The sequence below is a fragment of the Bombus fervidus genome, chromosome 10, assembly GCF_041682495.2.
Source record: "Bombus fervidus isolate BK054 chromosome 10, iyBomFerv1, whole genome shotgun sequence".
Taxonomy (NCBI): Eukaryota; Metazoa; Arthropoda; class Insecta; order Hymenoptera; family Apidae; genus Bombus; species Bombus fervidus.
Window position 1 is genome coordinate 8,600,713 of NC_091526.1, and position 25,634 is coordinate 8,626,346.

Consider the following 25,634-nt stretch of genomic DNA (forward strand, 5'->3'; position numbering starts at 1 on the left):
TGAAAATATATTATACGCAGACAATTATAACTAGAGTGATAAAAGTAATTGCCCAAAACCATCGTTTCTACCAATGTATCTGCTGTTAAAAACTACCATATATAAATATATATCATAAATTCTAACGTAGAAAACATTACTTTTAACTCTTACTGCAGTGTTCAATTATACAGAAACATAAAAAACATTTTATTTAAATTCATAGTGCAGTATCCAATTATGCAAAAATATAAAAAAAGCGTTCTTTTCTTACATTCAAAGCATAGCGGTAAATTATGCAAAAATATAAAAAGGAAACGTTTCCTTTTTAATTCATAGTGCAGCGTTCATTTACTAGGCAAAAACATAAATTCCCGTCTAGCAGCGCGCAAGTGTTAAGCTTTTTCTATCCTCCCCTTTGACTCTACTCTGTCAACAGCGAGCCCTCTCGGTTGCCTATAAATTCGTCACGCGGCTCGATATCCCAACCCCATTTCCCGGGGCAACGCTAAATAAAGAGGTAAAGGTCGACGTGTAACTAAATCCCTCCGTTGCACGACGATTTTCAACCCGTGTACATCATCCGTATTCGCGAGCTCTGCTTTTTGTCAATTAATCTGCAGTTATCAGTAGGTCGGGATAGGATGAATTCGTGCGACGTTGGGAAACCAGCCGAGGGGAAGTTGGTCATTTGTATGACGCCAGCGTGCTGCTGTATATACGGGCGTTATCTGTACACCGAGCTTCGCCCCTCTGGGGAAGAACGGCCTGTGACACGTTAACGTGAGACCACGAAACGAGAGAGGGACGAAGGGGAAAGTTGTTGGTTGCACACGATGGAAAGAGGATACCCGGTCTCTATGTTTGGGTAGAACGTTGTTTATGCGAAACAGTCAGCACAGCGAGTTACGATGTCAGCGGCTCGTTCTGGTTGGCTTCGTTTGATAATTCGATAGCACTTTTGCACCTCGAGCATCGCGATTCTCGTCTCTCTTCTTTTTTCTTTCCGCGTTTCAAGCTACACGCGCTCGGTTACGGTCCAATTAAATTTATCCGGCTGTGTTTTCGACCTCGAGAAAAAAGCGTGTCCGCGATCCAGTGACTGTAAAAGGGTAGTAGAAAGCGTAGAAGAGACGAGGACAAGAGAATACAGTTGCTAAATCCTTTTCCCTTTCTCGTTATTTCCTTCTTCTTTTTTATGAATTTCGAAAGCTGCTGCGATTCACTCATCTCGAACATGAGTCACTATTTAGAGTCTACGACGAAAAGCAGAAAAAATTCCTCGTTTCATTTCACGCAAATGATAAAAGCTGCCGCATTTTTCCGCTCGCGGTTTCACAGTCTTCTGTCCTTCCAAAAACAATAAATAAAAACAGATGTACTCATCAAGGATCATCAAGGAGAGTTGAATATTCCAGGAAAGTCGAGTCTTTTGCGAATCATTTACGAATCATTTTCGTACGTATCTTGAAATTCTTGAAGATTTATAGATACAAACGAATGAACAAGAATTCGAAGGAAATGGGGTCTTTTATGGGTTTCTTTCGTATTTCGAAAGATTTGGAGATGAAGGGCAACTGCTCCTTTTCTGTAGCTCGCCGCGTTGTGTTAGTAAAGTCGTGATGAACCATGCTTTTATTCCCAACTTTCCTTTCGGATCAATCCCTGTCAATCGCGAATAGGTATCGTTCCATGTCGTTCTGATGATGATGGATGATGATGGAGAGACTGTTCCTAGGTATACTAACGAGGCAACCGTTCGAATAGAGCTCGTGACCATTCCGACGGACGAGTTCATTCCGGGAAACTCCAACAGATTACGGGTAACACGTGTCCAGTCGTACACGCAGAAGGGAAGAAGTCGAGAAACGAGGAAGAAACTCACGGGAGATGAAAGAAAACGGATATCCCGATCTCATTCCCCGAGATTAACATGGATTAATCCACGGAAAGCGAGGCGTTTAATGAGCAAACAAGATCCATGTGATTTTTCTTTTATCCTCCGCTGGAATATCGAGGGGAATTTTACGAGTCTGTTGGAATTTCTCGAGCCTTCCTTTCTTTTTAAGAAGAAAGAAAATATTTCAAAGAAGTTAAGTTTCTTTTGGGGTAATTCCTTCGTTGGCGGAAAAATGTATGAGCTAGCGTGTAAGAGTTACGAGACTAATGGATTCCATTAAAAATGCTGCTTACAGTGGCTGCAAAAAATATTGCCATATTATCGTATTTATTACAGCGTTTGCGTATTAATGAACGGGGTCCAAGCATATTAAATTTCGTATCATTTAGTATTTCTTTTATACGGCTACAAAAATCTGATACAATGAAAATGAATTGTAGAACGTATTAATAAAATGCCTAAATATGCGTTTTGTCGCCCTCCTGGATATTTGAGAATATCAGTAACATTAATTATGAAGATTCTTATTAATTATGTTAGATTAACATTACAAGTAAACTACTATTATTTGTTTCTAAAAAAAAAAAAAAACATTGTACATTTATCATTTATTTTTAAAAGCCTCGTACTTTGGAATTTATCGAGTTACATTCCACTGATCAACTTTTCCACGTTAAAATATCTATTTTTTTTTTCTTTTTTTTTAACCACATAACATAAAAGTTAGGAAATCAATAAACATGGACTTGTCGTATTGTCTCCGCGAGGTTCTCGCTGTATTTTTCGTATTATTGTTATAGAGATCAATAGAAACGAACCATGACTAACACATCCACTAACGAAGTTTCAGACTATTACAACAACAATATACCTTTCACGAAATATAATTTCACAAACCCAATTGTTTTGCTTGTAGCGCCTGTGCAACTTCGTGAAATATCGAAGGAGGTTTCGCAGCGGCGTCCAAACGATGCCAATAATGACTCAGCCGAAGGGGATTTGCCCGTTTTTGAACCGACAGCGGCGAACGTCAGCGCATTCGTCGGACAGACCGTGTACCTGCCATGCCGCGTGCGAAATTTGGGAGATAAAGTGGTAAGCCGCAGTAATTTTCTTGCCAAATGGAACGCTAGTTACCCATCGAACCTTGTTATTTCTGAAGACAGCACGAAGAAACGACGAGAAATTACGAGTGTTCTATGTTTTCTCTTTTTATTTTACTAAACAGAACTGAGAGGAAGAAAAAAAAAAAAAAAAATGTTTAGCCTCGTAGATCGTATTTTATAAAAGCAGCGTGAGTTTTATAACCGATATGAAAAGTTGCACCGTAAAGGTGCCACGTAAAAATACCGAGGCTGAAACTGTCCCTCCGGCTAGTCTTTCGTTAACCAGAGGCAGTAAAGATTCTTGCTACTTTTCAAAATCCTAGACTACAGGCCTTCTTATCTTGTTCCTTACTACCAGGAGAGAATTTTTTGTTCGTGAATATAGCGACCTCCACCTTTAGAATAACCTACTGGTTAATTGCCCTTGCAGAGAATACCAGAGATTACTGTTATATCGTATTTTATTTGGAATATTCAGACCAATTAAGGGTCAATGTTGCAATTTCTTCCAGTCAATTTACGTTACTGAACGTCGTTTTTTGATATTGCACTTATTTAATTCATAATTTCTTTTTCACTGTTTCCTCCTCCACTCGGATTATACAGTTTTATAAAGTTGAACGAAATCGAAGTATCCATAGCAGTATGACACGAACTATTTTTATTTTAAGTCATCCTTTGAAAATAATATTTTTCAAGAATGTCGAAATCAATATTTCCGATATAAACACCTTCCACTAATTACTACATTTAATAGAAAGATAATTTTGCAAATATACGATCAGTTGACAAGGTATTGAATTTAAAAATTTAAAAAGACAAGATACGTGACTTATCACTCTGTGCTTTCCGTGTAACGTATTGTTGAGAATTGTGGATCTTAATTGCCGAAATAATAGTAAAGGAACACTAAGGTTACACTTAGAATTCATATTAAAATAGTTTTAGATTTATTTAATAAACGATTTCCAGGATCTTCGTCGATACACATTTGCGTGCTTCTCAGCATTTCCTTTGTCTCACCATCTTTCACACCAGACTGCCAACGGAACACTTACATTCATCTGTTTTTCGAGACGCTGCGCACACATATACTTCCATACACTCATATTCACATACGTGTGTCACTACTACACGGCCAATCTAGTCTAGCACACAAAATTATACATATCTGAATACATATAATAATTGAAATTTCACAATCATTTAAAAGAACGATGCAAGTATTTGTAAAAATTACAACCGTCGCAATCCTTTAATCCTTTAAATAAAAAATCAACTCAAAGAATTTCATCTGAGAAGTACGTTTTATATATTTGGCCAAATGTGTACAACAGTGTGCCTGGTAACGTATCACCGATAGAAGATAGCGTAGATATTAACCTCAAAGGAAACACGTTGATGTCTCTGTGCTCCTTCCTCTATGTGCCTTGTTTTGATCGATTGTCACGAACACGCCACCCGTACAGGCTTTTAGAAGCAGTCAGTGTCTACGGTTTTCGTGCTGGCTGGTTTCTAATCGTGACCGCTGTATTTATTGGTCGGCCGTTATTACGGAAACGGCGATTTGTCATGGGCTGGTATTAATTACACCAGGCGGGGTGCAGAGATAACGGAGGCAAAGGGCTACGACGTCGTCGTTGTCGTCAGAGACGCGAGACAACCTGTTTGAATAGAAATTGGCCTACGAAATGGGAACCGGGGACTCGAGCGCAACTTCCGAAAATTAATTGTTACAGGGCTGTTGCAAAGTACGCGCACTGCCGGGATACGGAGCTGCCTCTAATCGAAATTCTCCGGCCTCGTTGACTTACTAGTCCCTTTAGTGTATTTCATAATTTAAACGAACTTACAAGTGAAACGATTCGATCGTGTGCGTCCATTTGCTACGTTTTGGAGAAATCTTTAAGGGGTAATTATGATCTTAGGTCGTTTTCAGATACCTCTAGTTTCAGAGAGATAGGCGGAATTTATTGGTCTTAGATAATGTTCCTAAGAAGCACGAATAGAGACCACGCGAGAGAAGAGACTGGCAGAGATATTTAACCCACCGTGAATCAAGCTTTATAGTAGTTCGCTATATAACTCAGGGACACAGAATAATTTTCATAATTTCTTTATGCTACTATAAATACTTGAATTCCTCGTCATATGTTATAAAATTGTAGGGCACGGATGCTTCAAGAACAGGTGCTTTACAGAAGTACAAAATCAAACATTTTACAAACATCAAAGACGCAAAATAATTTCTGTAATTTAAAATAAAAATAGTTTATATTATGATGCCATAAATACTTGAATTTCAATTGTCATAAAATTATAAGATCTAGATTACGTAATAGTATATACGTCACAGAGGATGGATCACTGTACAAATCAGAGACATAAATTAACTTTCACAATGGAAAATAAAAATATTTTGTACTTTATAATAACTACTACAAACATTCGAATTTCTCTATGTATCAATCGTAGGATCGACATAGATTCGTAAATGCCTGTGAATTTTCTCAATCAGGCGAGAAAGCCAACTATTATCTTGATTTTCCATTTTGCTTTCCAAACAACCACGATTAATTACAACGAACAATTCCTGTTGCCACGGACAAAGAATTCCTAGCGAGTCTCCAAAGTTTCTCCTTCTTTTTCTCCAGTGAACACTCTGGCTATTTAATTCTCGTTTCCGCGGATCTTGCGCATTTTTCTATTTCATCGGTCGATTACCGCGCGGGAAATCGCGAAATGTTGCTGAAAGCGGTAATCAACGATTCCCTATAGTCAGCATTTCCACCAGCGATAAAATCTTCTTGCTAAAATCTTTCTCTGAGTCCCGGAAGCAAACGCGGACCAGGCGGTGGTTATAAAAGTTTTGAAAATCGATCGTCAACTATTAGAGAGAAGACATAACCTTTCTAGGGGTTGGATGGTAAAGGGCGGAAGAAAAGTATGAAAGAAAAGCGAGGAATTTATGCTAATCGATGATCATAATCATTTCACGGAGAATCACGGATCGTCGCGCGCCAGCAATAACCTTGTCTGGTTGATTCGTTTTGCTCATAGACAATCGTTAGGTTAAGGATCGCTTGACGCCGTGTTCGCTGGATATCATTTCGTTTTACCGTTCGTCGGACGTCGACGTTGTATTATTTCTGAATCCGATTCTCGGTGGCAGCGTCAAAGTGAAAAAGCCACTTTCCGGCTATCAACTTTCCCACCAATATTTTCCAATCGATCGGGCCCTGTCCGATTTTTTCCAATATATATTCCTTTGGTTCTCTTTTTCGTCTATTTTTAACCGAACGATCGATTGTTTGATCAAAGATCGGCCGTAACATGGCATAATGGACAAGTCATATTCGATTCTCGACCGATTAATATAGAAGCTAAATGAAATTTAATCGAGAAGTTTTATCGATCAAACGCTGCACTCTGATTTTGACTGATTTTTACCTCGTTCGGTAAAAGCTCGCGGTCTTATTGCAAATTTTATGCATTTGCGGAAAAGTTCAACGTGGTAATACGCATATAATATGCAAAAATATGTAGAATAGTATAACACGTCGAGGTGAAAGAGTTTTTTGAGAAAAAAGAGCGGCTGTCATTTTTAAAAGGTGAAACAGATCTCTATTTATGTTTGACTTTTATTTGTGTGTATAAGAGTACGTTTATACATGAACTTCCACAGTTCAGTTAACAGTATTTAATCTGCCGCTAGGGGGATTAATAAAAGCTTGCAATTTTTGTTAACAAAATATCAATCACACGGACAAAACACATTTATCTTAGGTTACAAAACACTGGTATTTGATCTCCCATAGATTTGACGGTATTATATTAATGTCGAAATAAACTCGTCATTGTACATCCATTTCAAACAATTTTTTCGTTAACGCTATTGTATTGCACCTGCGTCCGTCCATGAATATTTCACCGATTCGAATATCGTGGCTACGTTCTTTTTAGCTCGTTTCCGTGTAGATTGAAACCGTTTTCGCGACATGCTTTCGATCCAATTTTCCCTATTTGAATCTTACTCTGTTTTCTTCCTTCATTGAATTTGTCTTCATTCACTTTCTTTCCAATTGATTTATTTTTAATTGAATGACGATTTGAAGTTGTTACGGTGGTGAACGAAAGTATCGAGACTTAAAAATTCTTCATAGCAGAATTATAAGGCAAATTAATTATTTTGAATCAAGTAACTCTATCTCATTCTACAGTACTCTGCGAAAATTCATATTAAACATGACTAGTGCTCGTGATTGGCAAAGTAGCCGTATTTATTTTATTCCAACGCAGGTTATTTTCGATCAATATTTACCAATATTTTATTTGACACGAAATGTTGGATGTAAATAGCGCAAAGTGGTGCGTGATTTGTTGACTTTGCCTGTGTCTACTCGCGGTTTTGATGGATGACCGGAAGCAGCCTGCTTCGCTGTTTATGCAAAACTCGAGGAGTCGGTGTCGTGCGCCGCCTATCATTTCCGATGGCGCATATTCGCCAGGAATTTAAGAGCGGAGACCCGGTTTCACAGACGTAACTTGCAATTTCGATTGTCCCATATTGAAATATCGGGCAAATATCGGGCAAATAACGAGCAAACAGCGAGGCAAACAGCGAGGCAAACAACGAGCATTGGAAATTACAGTAATGTAGTTCGATATTTCCCATGTAATTCATTCCACGACCGCGTGTTTTTGATTTCGCGACTACATCGGCCACGCTACGAAACGCGAATATCAGTCAACAATCGAAGAAAGAGCGGTTAGATTGATGGCAGTAGAATGAACTCGTCAATAGGCAGACACGAATCTATCTAGCAAACTTTGGATACTCTGGCAATTTTAAAAATCCATTCTACGCGGAAATTCAAACGGTTTCACAGGCTGATGGAACAATGGATGACGGTAGGACAAAGCTCGTAAACTTGACTGGCGATCGATGAATCATTTTTGTCACCTTACGATCGATCGATCATAAATTCCCTGGCTGGCGCTCATCGTTCCATCGAGCGAGGGATTAACGCGGCCCAATCAATACGTTTCCAACAACAGACCAGTATATCGCTTCTCATCCCTGATCTGTCACTGTCTTCATCCCCTCCACTCCACTGGAATCTCACCCCTTCGTCGCGCTAATGTACTCGAAACGAGGACAAGAAGAAGACGAAAGGGAGAGAAACGAATCGGACACGGTTGAACACGCGCCTACCCTGATCCGAAAGTGACTCGTGATTTGTTGACCTGGTAGACAGGCCAAACAACGGTCTCATGATGGATCGTTGTGAAAAAGAGAGTCTTATCGGTCGGGTCAGATCGATTGCGCGTACTACAAGAACTCGAAATCGATCCTTCTCTCTCTTTCTCCCTGTTTCTCTCTTTCTCTCTCCGTGGCTGTTAGCTGCTGCCGCATAAATTGATCCACGCGAATTCCAGGCGCGCATTATTTATGGAAAGGGAGGAAGAGAACGGGAGAGAACCGGCCGTAAATATGATTAATTTTCGTTTCTCGTCCGAAAAACCAGCTGCACCGTGGGAGATAATCAGCAGGCGAATATACACCGCGTTCCTGCCTATTTTTCCCCGCTCGAAATATGTTTGGAGCAATCGAATGCTCGTCACGAACGGCCGTTATCGACGTCGCCGTTCCACCACAGCAGATTTCACGAATTTTCCTTCCCTTCCTGTGTTTTTCGACGAACTCAACACGCTACCTTGTGTAATCGCGTTGTATATTTTTCATTTTGCCCCGGGGATAATTTGAGGTGAGAAAATTGAATGTTTTGGAAGTGGATGTTGGACATGGGAGATATTTTTTTGGGCAGGGTATTTTTTTTTTTTTTGGAGAAATTTATGATATCGTTTGCAGAATTATTTTATTTTATTTTTTCCCTCCTTTTTGTTTTAGGTGTTATTTCCTCAAATTAACTAGTTTTTGATAAAAGCACGTTTTCGTTAGTGCGCCCGACAACGGTGAAAGGAGGCTATTGTCCGGTCGAATTTCCAGTTTTCCAAATGAAATTGGACACGGTAAAGTTTTGTGTCGAAACTGGTCGGGGCGGGGAATTGAAAACTTGAAAATTGCCTATATTTTTGACGTTCTCGGCGCTCTATTTTTCCTCCAAGCGGATCCATATATATTGTTACACGAACGGAATAAAATGCCAAGCCCTCGAAAACCGAATACCTTTGAATTTTTCACGAGTGAACATTAATTCGTGTCGGCGACAGTAAATAAACGATAAACATCGCGGAATATATTTAAACAAATTTTCAACAATAATCTTGTTCCGACTTGTCGTCTACACAATCTTTACATAAACTCGTATTTATTGCGTTTAACTGTCCATGGACAGTGAATTGTCCATTAACCATTTGCAAATTTAATTAAAAAGAAAAAGAATGCTAGAAAGAAAAATTTATGTGACATGTGACAAAACATAGTATCAGTTCTTCTTCTTTTACAAAATATTAAACTGTCAAAACCATAGTCACTCTAATCTATCTTAATTCCAGTGAAAACACTTTTATTCCATTAACATCAAACTACTACACTCCATTAGTACTAAAATTGAGAAGTGTGAGTGAATTATTAATAACAATATTTATGAGTTGATACGCGTTGTTACATATATGCGTTGACAAATTTAATTTCCCTCTTTTGCATTCATTATATCTTATGTTTTTTCCAATATATACCGTACGCATTACTGTATTATATATAAACTTTATGCTTTCGTTATTATGCTAAATATTCTGGATTTCGCTCTTCAATTCAGCAATTTAATGATCGGGGATGAATACACAGGGGATAATCGACTAGACCTCAAATAATTCCAATGGCATTTAAATCGGATGGTTTGCTGATGGGCGGACCACGAAAATACGCGAATATTATTTCATATAGCGTGATAAAAAATTATAATAATTTCGACAGAAATTGTTCAAAAGCAATTCGCTATGTATCCGATATATAGTAGATATTATTATTATAACAATCAATATCAATAAATCACACATTATGAAATATAGTTTGTTAGCAATCTTTTTCAGATATAATTCCGTTTTCATCTAATTTCCCTTTTGTAAAAGCATGGAATATTCGATTCAATTTCAAATATCATATAAATATATATATATATACTATAAAAATATGTTGAAATCTTAGGACATAAAACATTGAACGACGGTGAACGTCAGAACCTCGATCGACACAGTTTCATTTTATGTCAGAGTGATAACAGAAGCATAGCCACGCGATTGGTTAGCAAGATATTCGGAGGTCGAGCGTTTCCCGTGCGTTATTTCCGCAATTTCGTTTCGAGGCGAGGTAATACGGCCGCAGCTTGACGTCACGCTGGCTTAAATGGCTTTGAAGCGACGAATCGAGTGCAATTTTCAAATTTTTCCCAGCCTGTATCGGAAAGGTTTCGAACCGTTCAATTGTACACGATGTACCAGCGAAAACTACTTGGCAGCGAATAAAAGGAATAGGAAAAGATTTTGGAAAGAAGTTATATACATGAAATCAGGATTCACACGGTTTCTCTGTACTGCGTTTAAAGGTAGCATAGCATCGAAGCTGGGAATCTTCGCAGCTGTACGAAGGCAGTGAATCATTTGTCACGTTTCAAACTCGAAAATTACGCGAAAAGCTGTTGGAGCCTGTGAGTAGCTTTCTTGAGGAACACGTAGTCGAACGTGTTCGTAACGCGATCCCGTGGAATCCGGTGTTTCCTGGCTTGAGAATTTTCGGATCTTCGAATTTCCGAATAATTCCTGCTTAGCGGAAATTCGCAAGCTTATCTTCACGGAATACGAAATGTCACAAATATGCATGAAATCCTTTTCTTTGCGATCTTCAAGTTTTTGTTGAAATTTCCGAGAGTTATTTCACACGACCTCGAAGAATTGCAATTATAACAGGACCGCAGTTTATTAGTGAAATTTCACGAGTTGTAAATTACAAGTGATGGATTATCAGTATTAGCGAGTAATTTTGCAGCATATTTTTCGATAACAAGTTTGATAATCAAACGTGAAATTTTGCAAGTAAATTGTCAATTAACTGATTATTCTATCAGAGGGATATTTCAAGAATAAAAATCTATACTAACTTGTAACTTATAACTTGCCAATTTACTAATATTACTAGTCAGTAAATTATTGTACGTACAAAAACTGAAGCACAGAAAAATACACAAGCATATTATAAAACGTGTATTCTATGTGTCAACTGATTGAGACGGTACGTGTCTTCACATCTGCTTGCTTCCATGCGATTTTTGACAAACGCAGATCAATCACTCGATTTTCTAATCATTTTCTAATCACGTTGCTTACTTAATCTACTAGATATACTATACATTTGTCAATCTTTCTCTTCTACTATGGTCAAAAAAATTCGCATTAGACGAAAAGGAACAAGAAGAACCTTCGGAGGCTCATCAAATATTATCGTAATGTTTACTTTCCCAGAAAAATATTCGTCGTGTGTTTATGAAGAGAAGAAACCCGTAACATGATAATGCAGTTGGCACGGATCAGAGAAAACAGACAAGAACACGAGAGAAAAAGAGAGAGAGAGAGAGAGAAGGAGAGGGAGAGCTACGGAATTTTAATTATGTACGAAAAAAGTTGCCAAGTAAAAAACCTTTTTTCATTAAGATTACACTCGACCGGGTACTCGTGCTCCCTAAACAAAATGTTCGTTTTCCTGTTATGTTCTTAACACGAGAAAGAAAGAGAGCGAGACGAAATACAGAGAGCGAGAGAGTGAACGAAGCAGGCAGTGAACGAAGAGAAAAGGAAGAGAAAGGGAGGCACAGCAGCCTTGAGTGAAGAAAGGTGCCGGAGAATGTACGCGTAAAAAAAAAACAGAGGGAAAGTAGCTTGGCATTTCAAAGATGAGAGACCACTTTGCGCTTAGAAGGAACTGCTTTACTTTCACAGCTTAGTAAATGCGCGAAGGTGTGCTCGAAGGAAGAACAGGCTTCCGGGGCAAGGAGGACGGAAAATAGAAGAGTCGAATGAATGGAGAAGAATAAGGAAGAATGGTTTGGAATAGAAAAGGCGAGGAAATACGACAGAAATGGTTCTCCACTGGCCGAAAGCAGCGACGATTCAACACTTTACCCGCCCATTGGATTTATGGGGACAGCGTGGCGTTCGTGTGGGCCGTTTGACCGCGAAATTGCGTAATTAAATTAGAGCCGCCTCATATAATTCGATAATTAACATTCCAAAATGGGTCGGCGATAGCTCGCGAGCTGGCGAACCACTGAAAAAATAGAACGTGACGGTAAGTTAAAATTGTTTAAAGGACCGTTCGTATCGGACAGTTTATGGTCGATCTATATCGTTCGGATCAGAGTAATTGACTATGTCGCCGACGATGGATTGCTCTCAGGAAATATGTATTGCTCAGAAGCCATATTGATGAATGAACTCTATAAATTGATGATATATCTCTTACAGTTTATTTCTGTATTTATAATTATTGATTTTATATGGTATAATAAATTTATTTGGTAAATTATTGCTTTGAAAAGTTGAATTGAATAGGAAATATTCATAAAGAGTACATAATATATTCAGTAGGTAAAATAATTCCCTACCTAAGTTTCAGTTTTCAAATTATACTCTTAAGAATCTGAAGTCCATTAATCTCGTACTCAGGTAATAAAATTGCGAAATTTTCGAAATTAGATTGACTTCTAAGAAACTCGTCTATTATAAAACTTGAATACTTTCGAGACATCGAACTTGCTGGGAGGAAATTAATTTTCAAACTTAAAATTCGATATAAAAATAAGGAAAAAATTGGCGAGGGGAAAAAGCTATTCGATTTTAGAGCAATGGTCGAAGACAAATTATTATTGTCGTAGGAAGTGTATTTCGAAAAGAACTCCGTATGGATGGTCTTCACGACACATGCCATTTCTGTGAGAGGCGCGACGTTCAAGGAACAAGTTAGTCCTACGAGCTCTTTTCTCCGACGTGTCACAGTGGGAAGAGATAAACTCGACTGGTTGGAAAAGCTGAAAAGCACTAGAGAGACTGTTTCACGCTGCTCGCAACTGTTGGAAGATGAGATTTCAGGCTTTGAAACTAAGATTTCGACTTTCTTTCCTTTCGAGTGCTTTTCCTACACTAGTCGAAGAAATTTGACGTTCTTTTTTTGACGAAGAAACACACCGTCACCACTCGAGACTGGTATACTTCTCGCGTAAAATGATTGCGTCGAATCATTCGAATTCGAACGATTGTTTCACAGTCTATATAGTAAGAAAGATATAAGAGAAGAAGAGAACTTTTGCGATGAAATTACTGGACGAAAGTCGAAACAGTAGATTGAGTCGCTTACTCGTCAGACTAGGCCTGAAGAAATGAAATTTTGACGTGCTCTGGATATAAGAATTAGATCAGATAAGAGTATCTTCACATTTTGAATTTGAATTTGAACGTAAAAAATTGATCTTCGACTTGAATATGAAAAGTTGAATTTAAAGGTAGGAAGCGAGACTTGAAGGTTCTTGAATTTATATTGGAAGATTTGAAATTAAATGTAAACTAGGAAATTTCAACTTGAGCTTGAGCTTGAAAATTTCAGTTGAAGTATGTAAATGTTAATTTTATTTTGGAAATTTGAATCTGAATCTGCAAATGTTAGTTTTATTTCGAAAATTTGAATTTGAACTTTTAACTTATCATTTTAAAATACCGTCTTCTTGCTATTTAGTCAAGACGCAGAAGGGAAAACTTGTTAGAAAGCTGTAGTTACTGAAAATGACGTGAACAATGGTTGAAACGAAGAAGCGTTCCATGCTGCTTTTGTTTGGTACCTCTTTAAGCGTTGGAGTATTTCAAAGCTTTTTAACCTCTTGATAACAGTCTTTTTAATAATCAAGTAGCATTAAAGATGCAAAATACGCACAAGCTATAACAACCTGGAGCAAAACAGTGTGCTTTTTCACAATGATCCACGTTTATGAAAAGGATTTAATGTCAAATCACCAGCGCACTAACGATCTTCGAATAATTAAAAAACAAGAGAGAGAAAAAACAAAACAACACAAATAAGATGATATATATTATTCTCTTTATATTTAATTCCGTTAACTTCTCATACGTTATAATTAAAACTATGAATTAAGAACATTTTAAATTAATCGAATACTGCGAAAGCTAAGCAAAATTGTGATACAGAAACAATACACGGAATTATTGCAATGTGTACGTCGAAGTGACCATAAAATTCCATTCGACAATCGAAAAACGAATAAAAGATAAACGCGTCCAGGCGAGCGGGCATCGATGAGCAAGCTATAAAACAAAGCCTTAGTCAATTGTCAGGACCGATGGTTATATCCTGAACTGGAAGGAATCGAGTAAAAATAGAACGGATGAATAAAAAAAAAAAAAAAAGAAAAAAGGAAGGAGAACAGATAACAAAAATATCAAATCGAATATGTTTCGAGCGAGACCCATTTTACTTGCCCGGTCAGATAAATTCTTTGGTTACCTTTTTCCCTTGACAGCCGATTTTTTTTCATCGAAAAATCATGGACGAATACACAGGATGTTGCATGGCTACCCTTCGAACGTTCGAAATAGAAAGGCGACTGATATTAATGTCTCTTAAAGGGATGCGCGTAAAGGAAAGAAAAAAGGAAAAAGAAAGAATAACGAGATCCGATGGAACCAGCGGAAAAGCTATGCTGATAGAATATTAGTAGAATGGCGGAATAGCTGTAGCAGCAGTGCGGTGAAATGAAACGAATTGGAGGAACGAGAGAAATAGTATTAGTGGAAGCTGAGCTAGTCGTACATTTTCGAGGTGGATACCATTTTAATTACAACCACCGTCCATAAGTCGATCCGTATGAGAGACAACATTTTCTCGGTTTAATTAAGCGGTCGGCGTTCCTCTTTGCTGAGGTCTCTTTCGCAAAACGAGTGACGTTCTGGTTGGACATCGATTTATCAAATTATCCTTTAAAGGAAGATGGTTTTTCGTCATAACCGGGGAATTAATCAAACGTATTTAATAATTTCCCTTGGCTTTTTGTGTCAGAACTGAATAAATATGGATGTATTATGTTAAAAAGTTGTCGATAACTTGTCGACGAAATTTCACGAAATTCCAAATTACAACGCAGTGTAAATATGCAAAGCAAGTTAACCTTTCGATTTCCAGAGATGCAGCTCAGTTATTTGGTTTGCGTTTATTAGCGGACTGAAATTTTCCCACTGACGAAATGACCCTTTTCGGTCATGTTCACGGCATTTCCTAACTTTCTCTCATTTAGACCCGATTTCAAATTCACGTTGCTTATTTCACCCCGTGAACGATCATCTGATTTTTTGAAATTTTGATTTCGATTTGATTAAAAAAAGTGGTAGCTCCGTAAAATTTCCTGAAACTTACGTGGTCAATTTTCAATGTTCGAAAATTCGAGCAGAATCTGGCTCCATCGTTTCACTCGGTTGACGATCAAATAAGAATTGATCAAAATTTGATCGACGAAAACGGAAAGACGTGACTTCGAGAGAGAGAGAAATTACCGAAATGGAGGAAAATTGTGAACTTACCAATTAAATTCTGGAACGCGATGTGTGTCTGGCAAAACGTCGACGCCATCTGGCTTCATACTTTACTTCCATCTGGCAGGTTGCTGCTTGAAGGATGTCGATAGAATCATGCGATAGGTCATCTAATTGTTTTCCTCGGCAACTTCCAGAAAGGGTATTTTGTCGTGACAAACGACGTTCCTCTCTATCATCCAGTCGGATATTTCTACGGCAAAAAACAACGTTGATCGTGAGCAGAGAAAAGTAACCTTTGTTTCGTTCTTCTGCACTTTCCTTTTTTTTTTTTTTTTTTTTGTTTCAAAGAAGAAACTTTTTATTTTCAGACAGTTAGGCAGCATCGTAAAATTCGAAGTGAGAGCATTCTTTATTTTCAATGGCTGCTGAGGGAAACGTAGTTTCAAGAGAAGAGCTCGCAATTAGAAAGTTTTTGAAAACAGAATGGAACGGAGACAGAACAATTAAGACAGGAGAATTAGAATTAAAAATTTCAAACTTTCAGCTGCGAGAATTCGAGTTTCAAAAACAAAAACGAAAGAACAGAAACGTAAGAGAAATATCCTCTTTTCCTCTTATTTCATCAACTTCTTGGTTTGATCAACGGAAAAATTTTCATCGCAATTTTAGTGGGAACAGTACAATTAAAATTATGTTATATTAGATTTATAGACCAAAAAGCAATACGTGGCGGATAATAGGAAGTTTCAAATTAGTTCTACGTGAATGTTAGAAATTCTGCGATTATATAGTTAACGGTTATATTCCGAACTATATTATTGTACAGTATAGTACAGTGCATTATATCACAGCAGAGAACTACAGATTGATATAATTGAAATCCATTGATTCTGCCCACTACCTATGATTTTTCATTCATATAATAATGCACGTTCAAATAATTGGATTCAATCAACGCAGATTCGTTGAATCGGACATTTGGATGAAATAAATGGATTTCATATAAACGAATTTCTACCTGATCATGTCAAATGCAACCTTGCTTTGTAAAATTACGGTATTGTTTCATATCCATTACCTATTCAAGTTTTCGTTATCCGTCATTATATATGGACTGCTTAGGAACTACACTGATTAACTTCATAAGTTAAAAAATTCTTAGACAAGTTCGATATTAATTAATACTTAGACAGTGAAATTGAGAAATCTCTAAAAGTCGAGTTGATGAATTTTACTTCTGAAAGGCTGGTATTTTAAAAAGGTAACAAACACCGCAACAACGCAATTCTCAACCAGTCAATAATTCATCAATCCATTTCCTTCACATCTGCCAGTACATGAGAAACTAGTATTATTCTGTTATTTACGAAGGTAGATACCTCTACCACGGCCACTTTTTCCACTGCAAGCAGCAGAGATTAAATTACTTTGGGTTGGTCGAATTAAAACGCTAATAACCAACGTCCGATATTTATTGGACAGCTTTAGCAGAGTTAAAGTCGAAATCCGTGCACTGTTCTACCTTCCAGCGTTCTTCTCTATCCGATTCCAAACCTCGTCAGTGGCTCCCTTTCCCTCGTTACGCCTGCACCTTTCACCCTTTCCACAAAAGCGTCCGAAACTTTTACGAACCCTCGAGAGTCTGGTAGCGCCACCATTGTTTCCCAAACAGGGGTTGTTACCACTTTTATGAGAGAGATTTCGAGCTTGGCCGGGTAGATAACTTTGCTACGCTCGTCGCTTAATCGGCCGCCTCTAACCCTTTTTCGCCACACAGTTTCAACCCCTATTCGTTCGTGGCCGACCCAGTACTCTTCCTCTCTTTCGGAATCAAGTGATTTCAGGATCAACTATAACGACCCATTTCGGGTTTCAACCCGGACTGTTTACGGGCTATGATTTCTTCTCTATTTTTAGCCTGCTCAAAACGAGGATATGGAAATTCCATGGAAAATCATGGATCCCTTTCTACTCGCCAGACAGCCGGTAATTTTCGACCGGGCAGAATCTGCTGACGCGAATTTCTAAACCTGACGAGCATCATAACTCGTCCTATAATGCCGCTCTTTAATCGTAACCACCATCCTGCGTTGCTTTATGTGACCCGTGTCAGTGATAACGTCGAATATATAGCGCCTATTAAGCCGGATATTTTTCAATGAAACTGTCACAATGGTCTCTATCTATTAGAACGGTTGTATCTTTTTCTGTTTGACTGATATCCCAGCCGAATCGAGCGAGAGAACAGTCGTAGAAAGTTAAGGAAGATAGTTCTTGCTACTTGGAATTATCTACACTGGTCATTGTAACTTTTAACTCTACATCGATCGCAATACACGTACCTTTGCACTTTTATATTTTTATGACTTCGTGAAGGGACGTGACTTCGCTGTCGTATGTGTTTATTAAATATTCATAGTTCAGTAAATGATCGTAAAAAATTGTCGTTCTCTTTTACTCTAAATATTCTACCTTTTACAACTTTCAATTTTATATCAATCGTGACACACGCTTTCTATGCAGTTTTGTAGCTCCTACTAATTATTCCAATAAACTTCTTTATGCTTCAGAAAGATCGTGACTTAAACGCAGAAACCTCGTATCCAATGTTTTTCTATGAAACACGACGATCCATCGAACACCGAATCATTTCGTTTGTAAATTATATCGTAATGGATACTCTTCAACAACTCGATTCCAACAAACACGTAACATCAGCTCGAATGAGTCAGCTTGAGAGAAGAGAAAGGCACGAAAATAAGAACGATCATTGGATATAATGAAACGAACGAAAGAAAATGCTTCAGAGAAAGTAGACACATATTGATTGTAGCGACGATAAAAAAGAAAAAAAGAAAAAACAAAGAATATCTACAATTAGCACTTTAATAGTATATATTCATCTGCACGCCGATACCATTTTAGACGATGATACAATATCGGTTTTTTCGTATATATCGAATCGAATAGCGGTAGTGTGGCGAAACGAGGCTCGTTTTTTTTAGGAGAGGCTGGTTTAGGGGATGACCAGAGAGGTTGGGAGCTAGTTTTATCTAAGCGTATCAACGGCCGAATGTGGGCCAGGTCCGGCGTTTCAGTCCGGACTAAAAACGCCTATACGCGACTGTCGCTATCGAGCAGTTCTCATCCCCGATTAACTTTAACGCCACACCGGCGGCGAATGTATAAAAATTTCATCGAACGGCATCGGTTACCGCTTCAGGACTAACGTGTACGTAATGAAAGCGCTACACGTGCCGCGAAAAATAACGATCCACTCAGCCTCTATCCTTTCTCCCCTCTATATTTCTGTTTTTGTTCTTTTTTTTTTTTATCTTTTTCCTTTCGCCACTCGTCCACCCGACGAAAGTATCAGAGGAACGAAAATGAACTGCGTCGAAATCGAGCCACCCCCGCGGCTCTATGTTTCCGAATATTTCGGTAATTGATATTTCGAATTGAACCGCGTGGACGTTTGTTTTTCTGCCTGGCATTTCCTGGTCGCGGAAAGCAGAGGAAGCCGTTCCTATATTTTTTTCGACATGTACGAATCTCTGCGATCGACGGTTCGGATTAGCTTCTTTTCCATGTTTTATAATTGATCCAACTGTACGGTTTTTTTTCCACTCTTTTTACCCATGGAATATTGTTATCGATCGTAAGACTGCTTTGAAGATTAATCATTGTGTAAAGTTTCTGGTTACCGCGGTATTGGATAGCGCTCTTTCGTCTGTGGAAGTGAGGTTTTCAGCGCTCTGTCGAACTCTCCAAAAGCCGAGAATATTTTACAACAGTCCCGACCTCGACTATTCTCCGGGCTAATTAGTTCGTTTAAAGGAATCAGCTTTATCGAGGTTGATTAAAAGAGTGCTCGAATAGAACACAGAAGACGAGAGTGGCGATGGCGAAAGGAGAGGACGAAAAAGGTTGGACAGAATTCACCTCATAATCTTCGTAGCCAAGCGTCCTCTTCGTTCTCCTTTTACCATCGTTCTCTCTGGCGAAGCGCTCTCCTCGATAAATCACGTGCTCCAACGACGTGTAAACAAGGCTGACTTAATAAATCTAATTATCTGCGGGAAGAGGCGAGAAAGCGTTTCCACCGAAGGAAAAATAATTTCTCGCGGAAGAATTTTTCGGTTCGGATATCGGCGTCGCCTCCCGTGTTCGATCGACTTTAAAACTGTCCGTAAGGGAATATTTATTAGTTTGAAGAGAGATTCCTCGGGTAAATGTCGAACGTTCTAGCATACAAATTTTATGGAAATTCCCTGGGGCATCGTACCATGCTTCCGTTCAAGCGATTTCTATAAATTTCGCTGGTGCATTGAAATAAACGTTCCAGCATACAATATTTCTTCCTCTTCGTCTTTAATAATATCCGTAGTAACGTCTAAATGTTTCGAAACAAGGGTTCCTCATTTGCTAAGCTATTTAGTATATTTCATGCTAAATCTTCTTAGAATCTTCATTCCATCCATATCCATTTTTCTCTCGCTTACCTTTTCTTCTTTTTCCTTTTCTTTGGTTCATCATTCCTCTTTAAAATCTTCCTTTCTTACAGCAGTTTCTGATTAGGGACTTTATATTGTGTTTCATCAAGTCTCCCTTACGGGGGATTCAAAGGACCAATTGCGACTAACTCTAATCCAATCGTGTTTTACCGTCTTTTTATCAAACTAGAACCGTCACGAAATAAATCTCATGTCTTTCTTCTCCTTAAATTTTCTCTCTCTTCTTTCTTTTCACTTGCCATCCTTCTTTCTCCACGCTTTCCTCATGGATTATACATGCAATACATTCGATAATGCATTGCGCGGGTATTGGGAAGACATTGATGTTATTAAACGGTGCCCACACGGATGTCACATATAACGCTTATAAATTTTAGTGCCCACTTTACACGTGTTTCATATATGTTTCGCACATGTTTCATTTATATTTCATATTCGAAAATAATGTATTAATAAAGATCATAGTTGACTCATTAAATCATTTATATTTCATAGTCGAAAATAATATATTAATAGAGATTATAGTAGACTCGTTAAATTTATTAAATTTAACGTGTTAATTTAGTGATTCTAAAATGTCTTTCATCGTATAGCTGGTGATCCGTATATTAGTTTAATATTCTAATTAATTTTCGCTTTATTAAATTTGATTATCTCTCGTGTTCAAATTTGTATAAATATTTCAATTATTTCTTCCTTTTATACCCATTGATATTAAATTAAACTAAATTTCTTAAAATGTCTCTCATCGGATTTCTAGCATCTGGTCCATTAGTTCTATTATTAGCCAGGTTGCGTTTTATCTAATTTAATCATCCCGTTCATATTCGTATAAATATTTCTCTTTTCTTTTTCTCTCTCTTTCTATACGTTTTCTTCAATCTTATCTCCGAGACAATTTACCAGCTGACCTGGTAATTCCTACTCTTCTTCCTACTTACTTTTTTACATTCTCTGTTCCGGCGTTTTCTCTCTACAATTTTCCCACCACCCATCGACTTCTCGCCGTATTTCCTCTGTCGTGTGTCGCGTCTAGCTTGTACCTTGTACCCATGTCAGGTTCGCTTGTCGTTGTCGCGCATAAGGGCCCGTCATCTCGATTTTACTCCTGGTGGAAGTAAAATTTCTCTGTGCAACGAACGTCGTTATCCTCGTAAGTTCAACGGAGACAGTTCCCCCCCTCCTCTCTCTCTCTCTCTCGCCTGTTTTCTTCAAAACTCTCTTTGCCTTCTTCTCGTCCGGTGAAAATTCCCACGCGAGGCACAGTAAAACTCCGTTCCACCACGGAACGGAGTTTTAACAAGTTAAATGGCACCCTTCTTCCACTCTCTGAGAGATTTCAGCCCCTAATCTAAACGTAAAAGAAAACGCGATCGATCATTTTCTCAGATAAGTCTCTGGCTTTAAATGAATGCAAATCGTTATTTGGTCCAGGATCGCCGATATTGAACAAGATCGTAACAGATATTTGCACTAGTCGAGTGATAAAGAGAACGCTTTATTTGCACTGGCAAGGAAACTTTACGCGCTATCTTTATTATAGCGAATACAAATTTGCGAAAATTGTTGGATGATGAGTGTTTGAGAATCAAGTAAACGTTTATAGTACAGTATCGATAGAGAGCCAGCACTGATTTATATTTGAGTTTGCACGTAATAAAAATATTTGTTGTGCTCTTCCAAATTCAATAAGCAAGATTGTACTTCAGAATTTCATTAACTAATTAAACGATAAAAGTATTTGGTTTTGGTAGAACTGATGTTTAATTTCAATATATCATACGTTCTTTATTAGCTCAGCAAGAATATGTTGCAATCGTTAATGATTAACAAATGAAATCTCTCTCGAATTAAAAGATACCAGAATTGTTCTGTTGGAATACAACGATATTTCACGCATAGACATAAGCACCCTTACGCAGACACCCACACAGGCATTTGAACAGGACGCTTACACAGGTCATACTCTTTACTGTATAGAGAGTGGGGTTCAAAGTATTTAAGGGATCATGGGTCACTACCTAAGTCTAGTCTGAGAGTAACTGGCCAACAATCAATAATTCTTACATACGTTGTTAAGTATATCACTCGCTTATATACATTTGGTTCTGTAGTTCTGTTTAATAAACATCACTGAATATTATTTCAACGTAAACATTGTGTCTTCCACAGATTATTAATCTTAACTTCAAGATTAAATTCTAACAGAATCTGTAAGAAGATTATTTTACTTGATTTAGAAATTGTTGTCTTTATTTGATTATTAAGTATAGCTTCTACTACATCATTTTGCAAGTAACGAGCAAAAATCTGTCTGGCACTCAACATTGCTACAGGATCTTTATTTTCAACTCCCTTTTTTCCTTCTGTTCGGCGTCTCTGATGCATGCACGAGTACTTTTTACCTTCAAGAATTACTTTACTCATCCCGCGTCACTTATCCCGAATTAATACGCCTTTCAACACGCCCGCCGACGATTTTTCCCTTCAGCCACTTTGTTCTGAGTAATTTCGCGCGAATGGAAGTCACGGCGAGGAATTGGGTGGAAAAGTATTGTAAAAATAATGGTCGAATCAGTCGAGTATACACAGCCATAAAGCAGGCAGTTTCGCCTGCTGAGACGCGGAATTATGTCCGGTCGACGCTGTGACACCGTCGCGGCATAAATTCCGGCTTAACGACTGCAATTACGCGGTGAAACGATCGGGCAGAATTTTAAGCATCGATCTCGTTCTACTTGAGAACGATCTTTAGCATTTTATGTCCGGGATACCATTGAAATCTTCGCGAATGTCAATCAAATTTTTGTACTTGATATTTATTTTCTAGAGATGTTTAAACAGGAATTTCTCAACTGTAATAATAATACAATCTGTAAGAATAATGTAATATAATATTAGCGAATAGATAAAAATCATTAAATGTAAATTATAGAATTACGCTGATAAATAGATTTTACACATACATTTTACAATTTACAAATAATACAATGAATAAGATAATCAGCCCTTTGTAATTAATAGAATTTAGTGACAGGACATTACTTACTTTATCATGTAACTTGTTATCACTGTTCAAGAGATTATGTTAGCATTGGTAATAAGAAACTTTCACGTGACGATTTACTTGCAATTTTGCGATATTAGACGTCACGTGTACGTGGTGCGTATTCAATATCACGACTACATGACGAATCACCAAGTCAGTTCCTCATAAACTTCTTTTTTTCCTAGCAAAACTTCTTCGTTTTACTGTTTCTCTCCCTTGGTCCTAGCATCGTTTCAGAAAAGATATACAACTCTCACGGGGAGCAGCATATTAAATCTCAGCCAAAAATTGTTTCACCTCCAGGATGAAATTTTGGATGCGGCAGCCGCGTGAAAATAATATACTGCTGTCGGAAGTATGTATGTTGAATGTACATTACTTTAGTTGCAATTTAATTTCACGCTGTCGAGTATTATGCACATGCTTCAAATCCATATCCACTAAGCTGAATAAAATTAAAAAGGTCAACCCGAAACTTCCTGCTTCGATTGTTCAAATTTGCCTCAAAATCATCTTGGTTAACTATATAAATAGAGTGGCATCGTAAAGAATATTTTGTTTGTTTGCAATGAAATTTACTGTCGCTCATCTAAATTTATAAAAGTAAATGATTTGTTTTTGGAGAACTTAAAACGTTAATATGTAAAATACTCAAAAATATGATATATAGGCCAAAGAAATCTCTGCACAGCCTTCATCCTTTCACTTATATTCGAAAAATTATGCTGCATAAAAATCCGCGATCTACTAATTATCTCTGCATGCTTTGGAATTTATGAGCATAAAAAACTTGAAATTAATCATTTTCCCTTCTAAAAATATCCGAATATATCAGATAAAAATATAATTTACGTGAGAAGTATGTACCGCATAAAAAGCTCTAATCTACTATCTCCCGAAGTTTAAAAATTCTGAAACTTAAAAAACCGGAAATTGCCCATTTTTGTTCCTAAACATATCACATGCATCACGTGAGAAATATAATTCACGCAATCAACGAGCCTGAAATTCCCGAAAACGCGAAATTCGTGGTGGCCAATCTCAAAATGAACTCGTTATCGTTGTCACGGGAGAAAGTTGGCGAGAACGGACCACGAACTTTAACATGGTAATTCGTGGCGTTGATATAGCGGCAACGATTCGGTTAGGTGGACTGTAATTACGATGATCGAAGAACTTCGATGAGGAGCTATCCGACCGTCAGTCGGCAGCCGCGTGAACGTTTCGAGTTTTCCAACATCTGCAGCCATGTCTACGAGCGAGCGCAGCCGCGGCCTGCGAGATTTCGACATTAGACTGAAAGCTTAACGAGGGAATCGAGGACGGAACGACGTGAAACTTCCCCAACTGGAAGTTGCCGCGATATCCAAAGTGTTTCGGGACCGCTCGCCATCTCGGCTCTCCCAATCGAATGTAATTATATCGGAAACGAGGCTGATCCTAGTTACAATAAACGGCTTGGACCAGCTTGAATATTCTCGCCAACGGATTAAAATTCTCGAGACACGGTAAGCTTTTTACGTGTCGTTCTGTATAGTCTCTGTCGTTTACGCATCGAGCTGCAGATTGGAGATTTCGAAAGCTAGGATCAGTTCCAGCCATTTCCCAAGGAGAAAGATTGAGTAAATTACAGGAAGGACAAGTTGAATCGACTTGAAGATTTTATTACATTTCTTTCTAGACCAATGAATATCTGCTTTTTTCCGATAGAGTTACATGTTGAATCTTTCTGTTGTTTAGAGACGTGGGATAAAAAGGTGGAAAAATATTCTGCCATCTTTGTAAGAGATAAAAATACGTTCCAGTTGGGCAAATGCAGTTGGTATATTTCTCTAGCGTTTCGTTACGCTTACCACGACGCTCGAGCGATTCATCTTAATTCACATTTTCACGTCATCCGCCAAGGAAGATGAGTGCGAATGCATTTCGTTTATTTTCTTTATTACACCACTTCATGAAATGATGCCAGATTGCCACTGTGTCAAACTAAGAAGAAGTTTTTTATCGTATACTTTATTTCAGGTAGACATTGGATCCGTGCGTTTCGCGTGAAATATATACGTAGATGTTTAATATTATATGAAACCTCTGGTTCAATAATTATCTTTATGGAAGTACTATCATGGAACGTATCATTTATTCATTAATACGTATCATATTTATTAATATTTATAATTTGGATATTAATAATCTGTAATTTGCAAATTTCACATATAATATAAATTTTAATTATGCGAGAGAACACTAATCGATTTTTTTTAACCGTCACGTGATTTCTGTTAGCTAGTCCACTTTATGTACATTTTCTGCCAAACAATTTTTCTAGCCTCGATCAACTATCGATTTTCCCTAGACGGATAGACTGTGCAATCGAGAATGACGAGATTTGACGAAATTTAGTTTTGATACGATGCTCTGTGCTCCGTGGAAATCCAGCAAAAGGGAGTACATCGCGATGATATCGATAGACGGTCCCGTCGATATCTTCTTTTTCTCTGTCCTGATCTTCTCGTTTGATTCCGGAGTACAAATCG

The 25,634-nt window shown here is 37.9% G+C and overlaps 1 protein-coding gene and 1 long non-coding RNA gene across 3 annotated transcripts in view; one reads left to right on the plus strand and one right to left on the minus strand.

Moving 5' to 3' along the window:
- The window catches only part of LOC139991477 (zwei Ig domain protein zig-8), a 117,332-nt gene that overhangs the window by 36,115 nt on the left and 55,583 nt on the right, over positions 1–25,634 (plus strand). The window contains exon 3 of one of the 2 annotated variants that reach the window (XM_072011580.1): positions 2,796–2,984. In XM_072011580.1, coding sequence (XP_071867681.1) covers positions 2,796–2,984 — 189 coding nt within the window. The remainder of the gene's footprint in view (positions 1–2,795; positions 2,985–25,634) is intronic. The other variant, XM_072011581.1, reaches the window with a different exon arrangement.
- LOC139991480 (uncharacterized) overlaps positions 1–25,634 on the minus strand; it is a 72,633-nt gene that overhangs the window by 32,213 nt on the left and 14,786 nt on the right. Inside the window, exon 2 of the long non-coding RNA XR_011800852.1 lies at positions 15,583–15,787. This is a non-coding gene — a long non-coding RNA (uncharacterized lncRNA). The remainder of the gene's footprint in view (positions 1–15,582; positions 15,788–25,634) is intronic.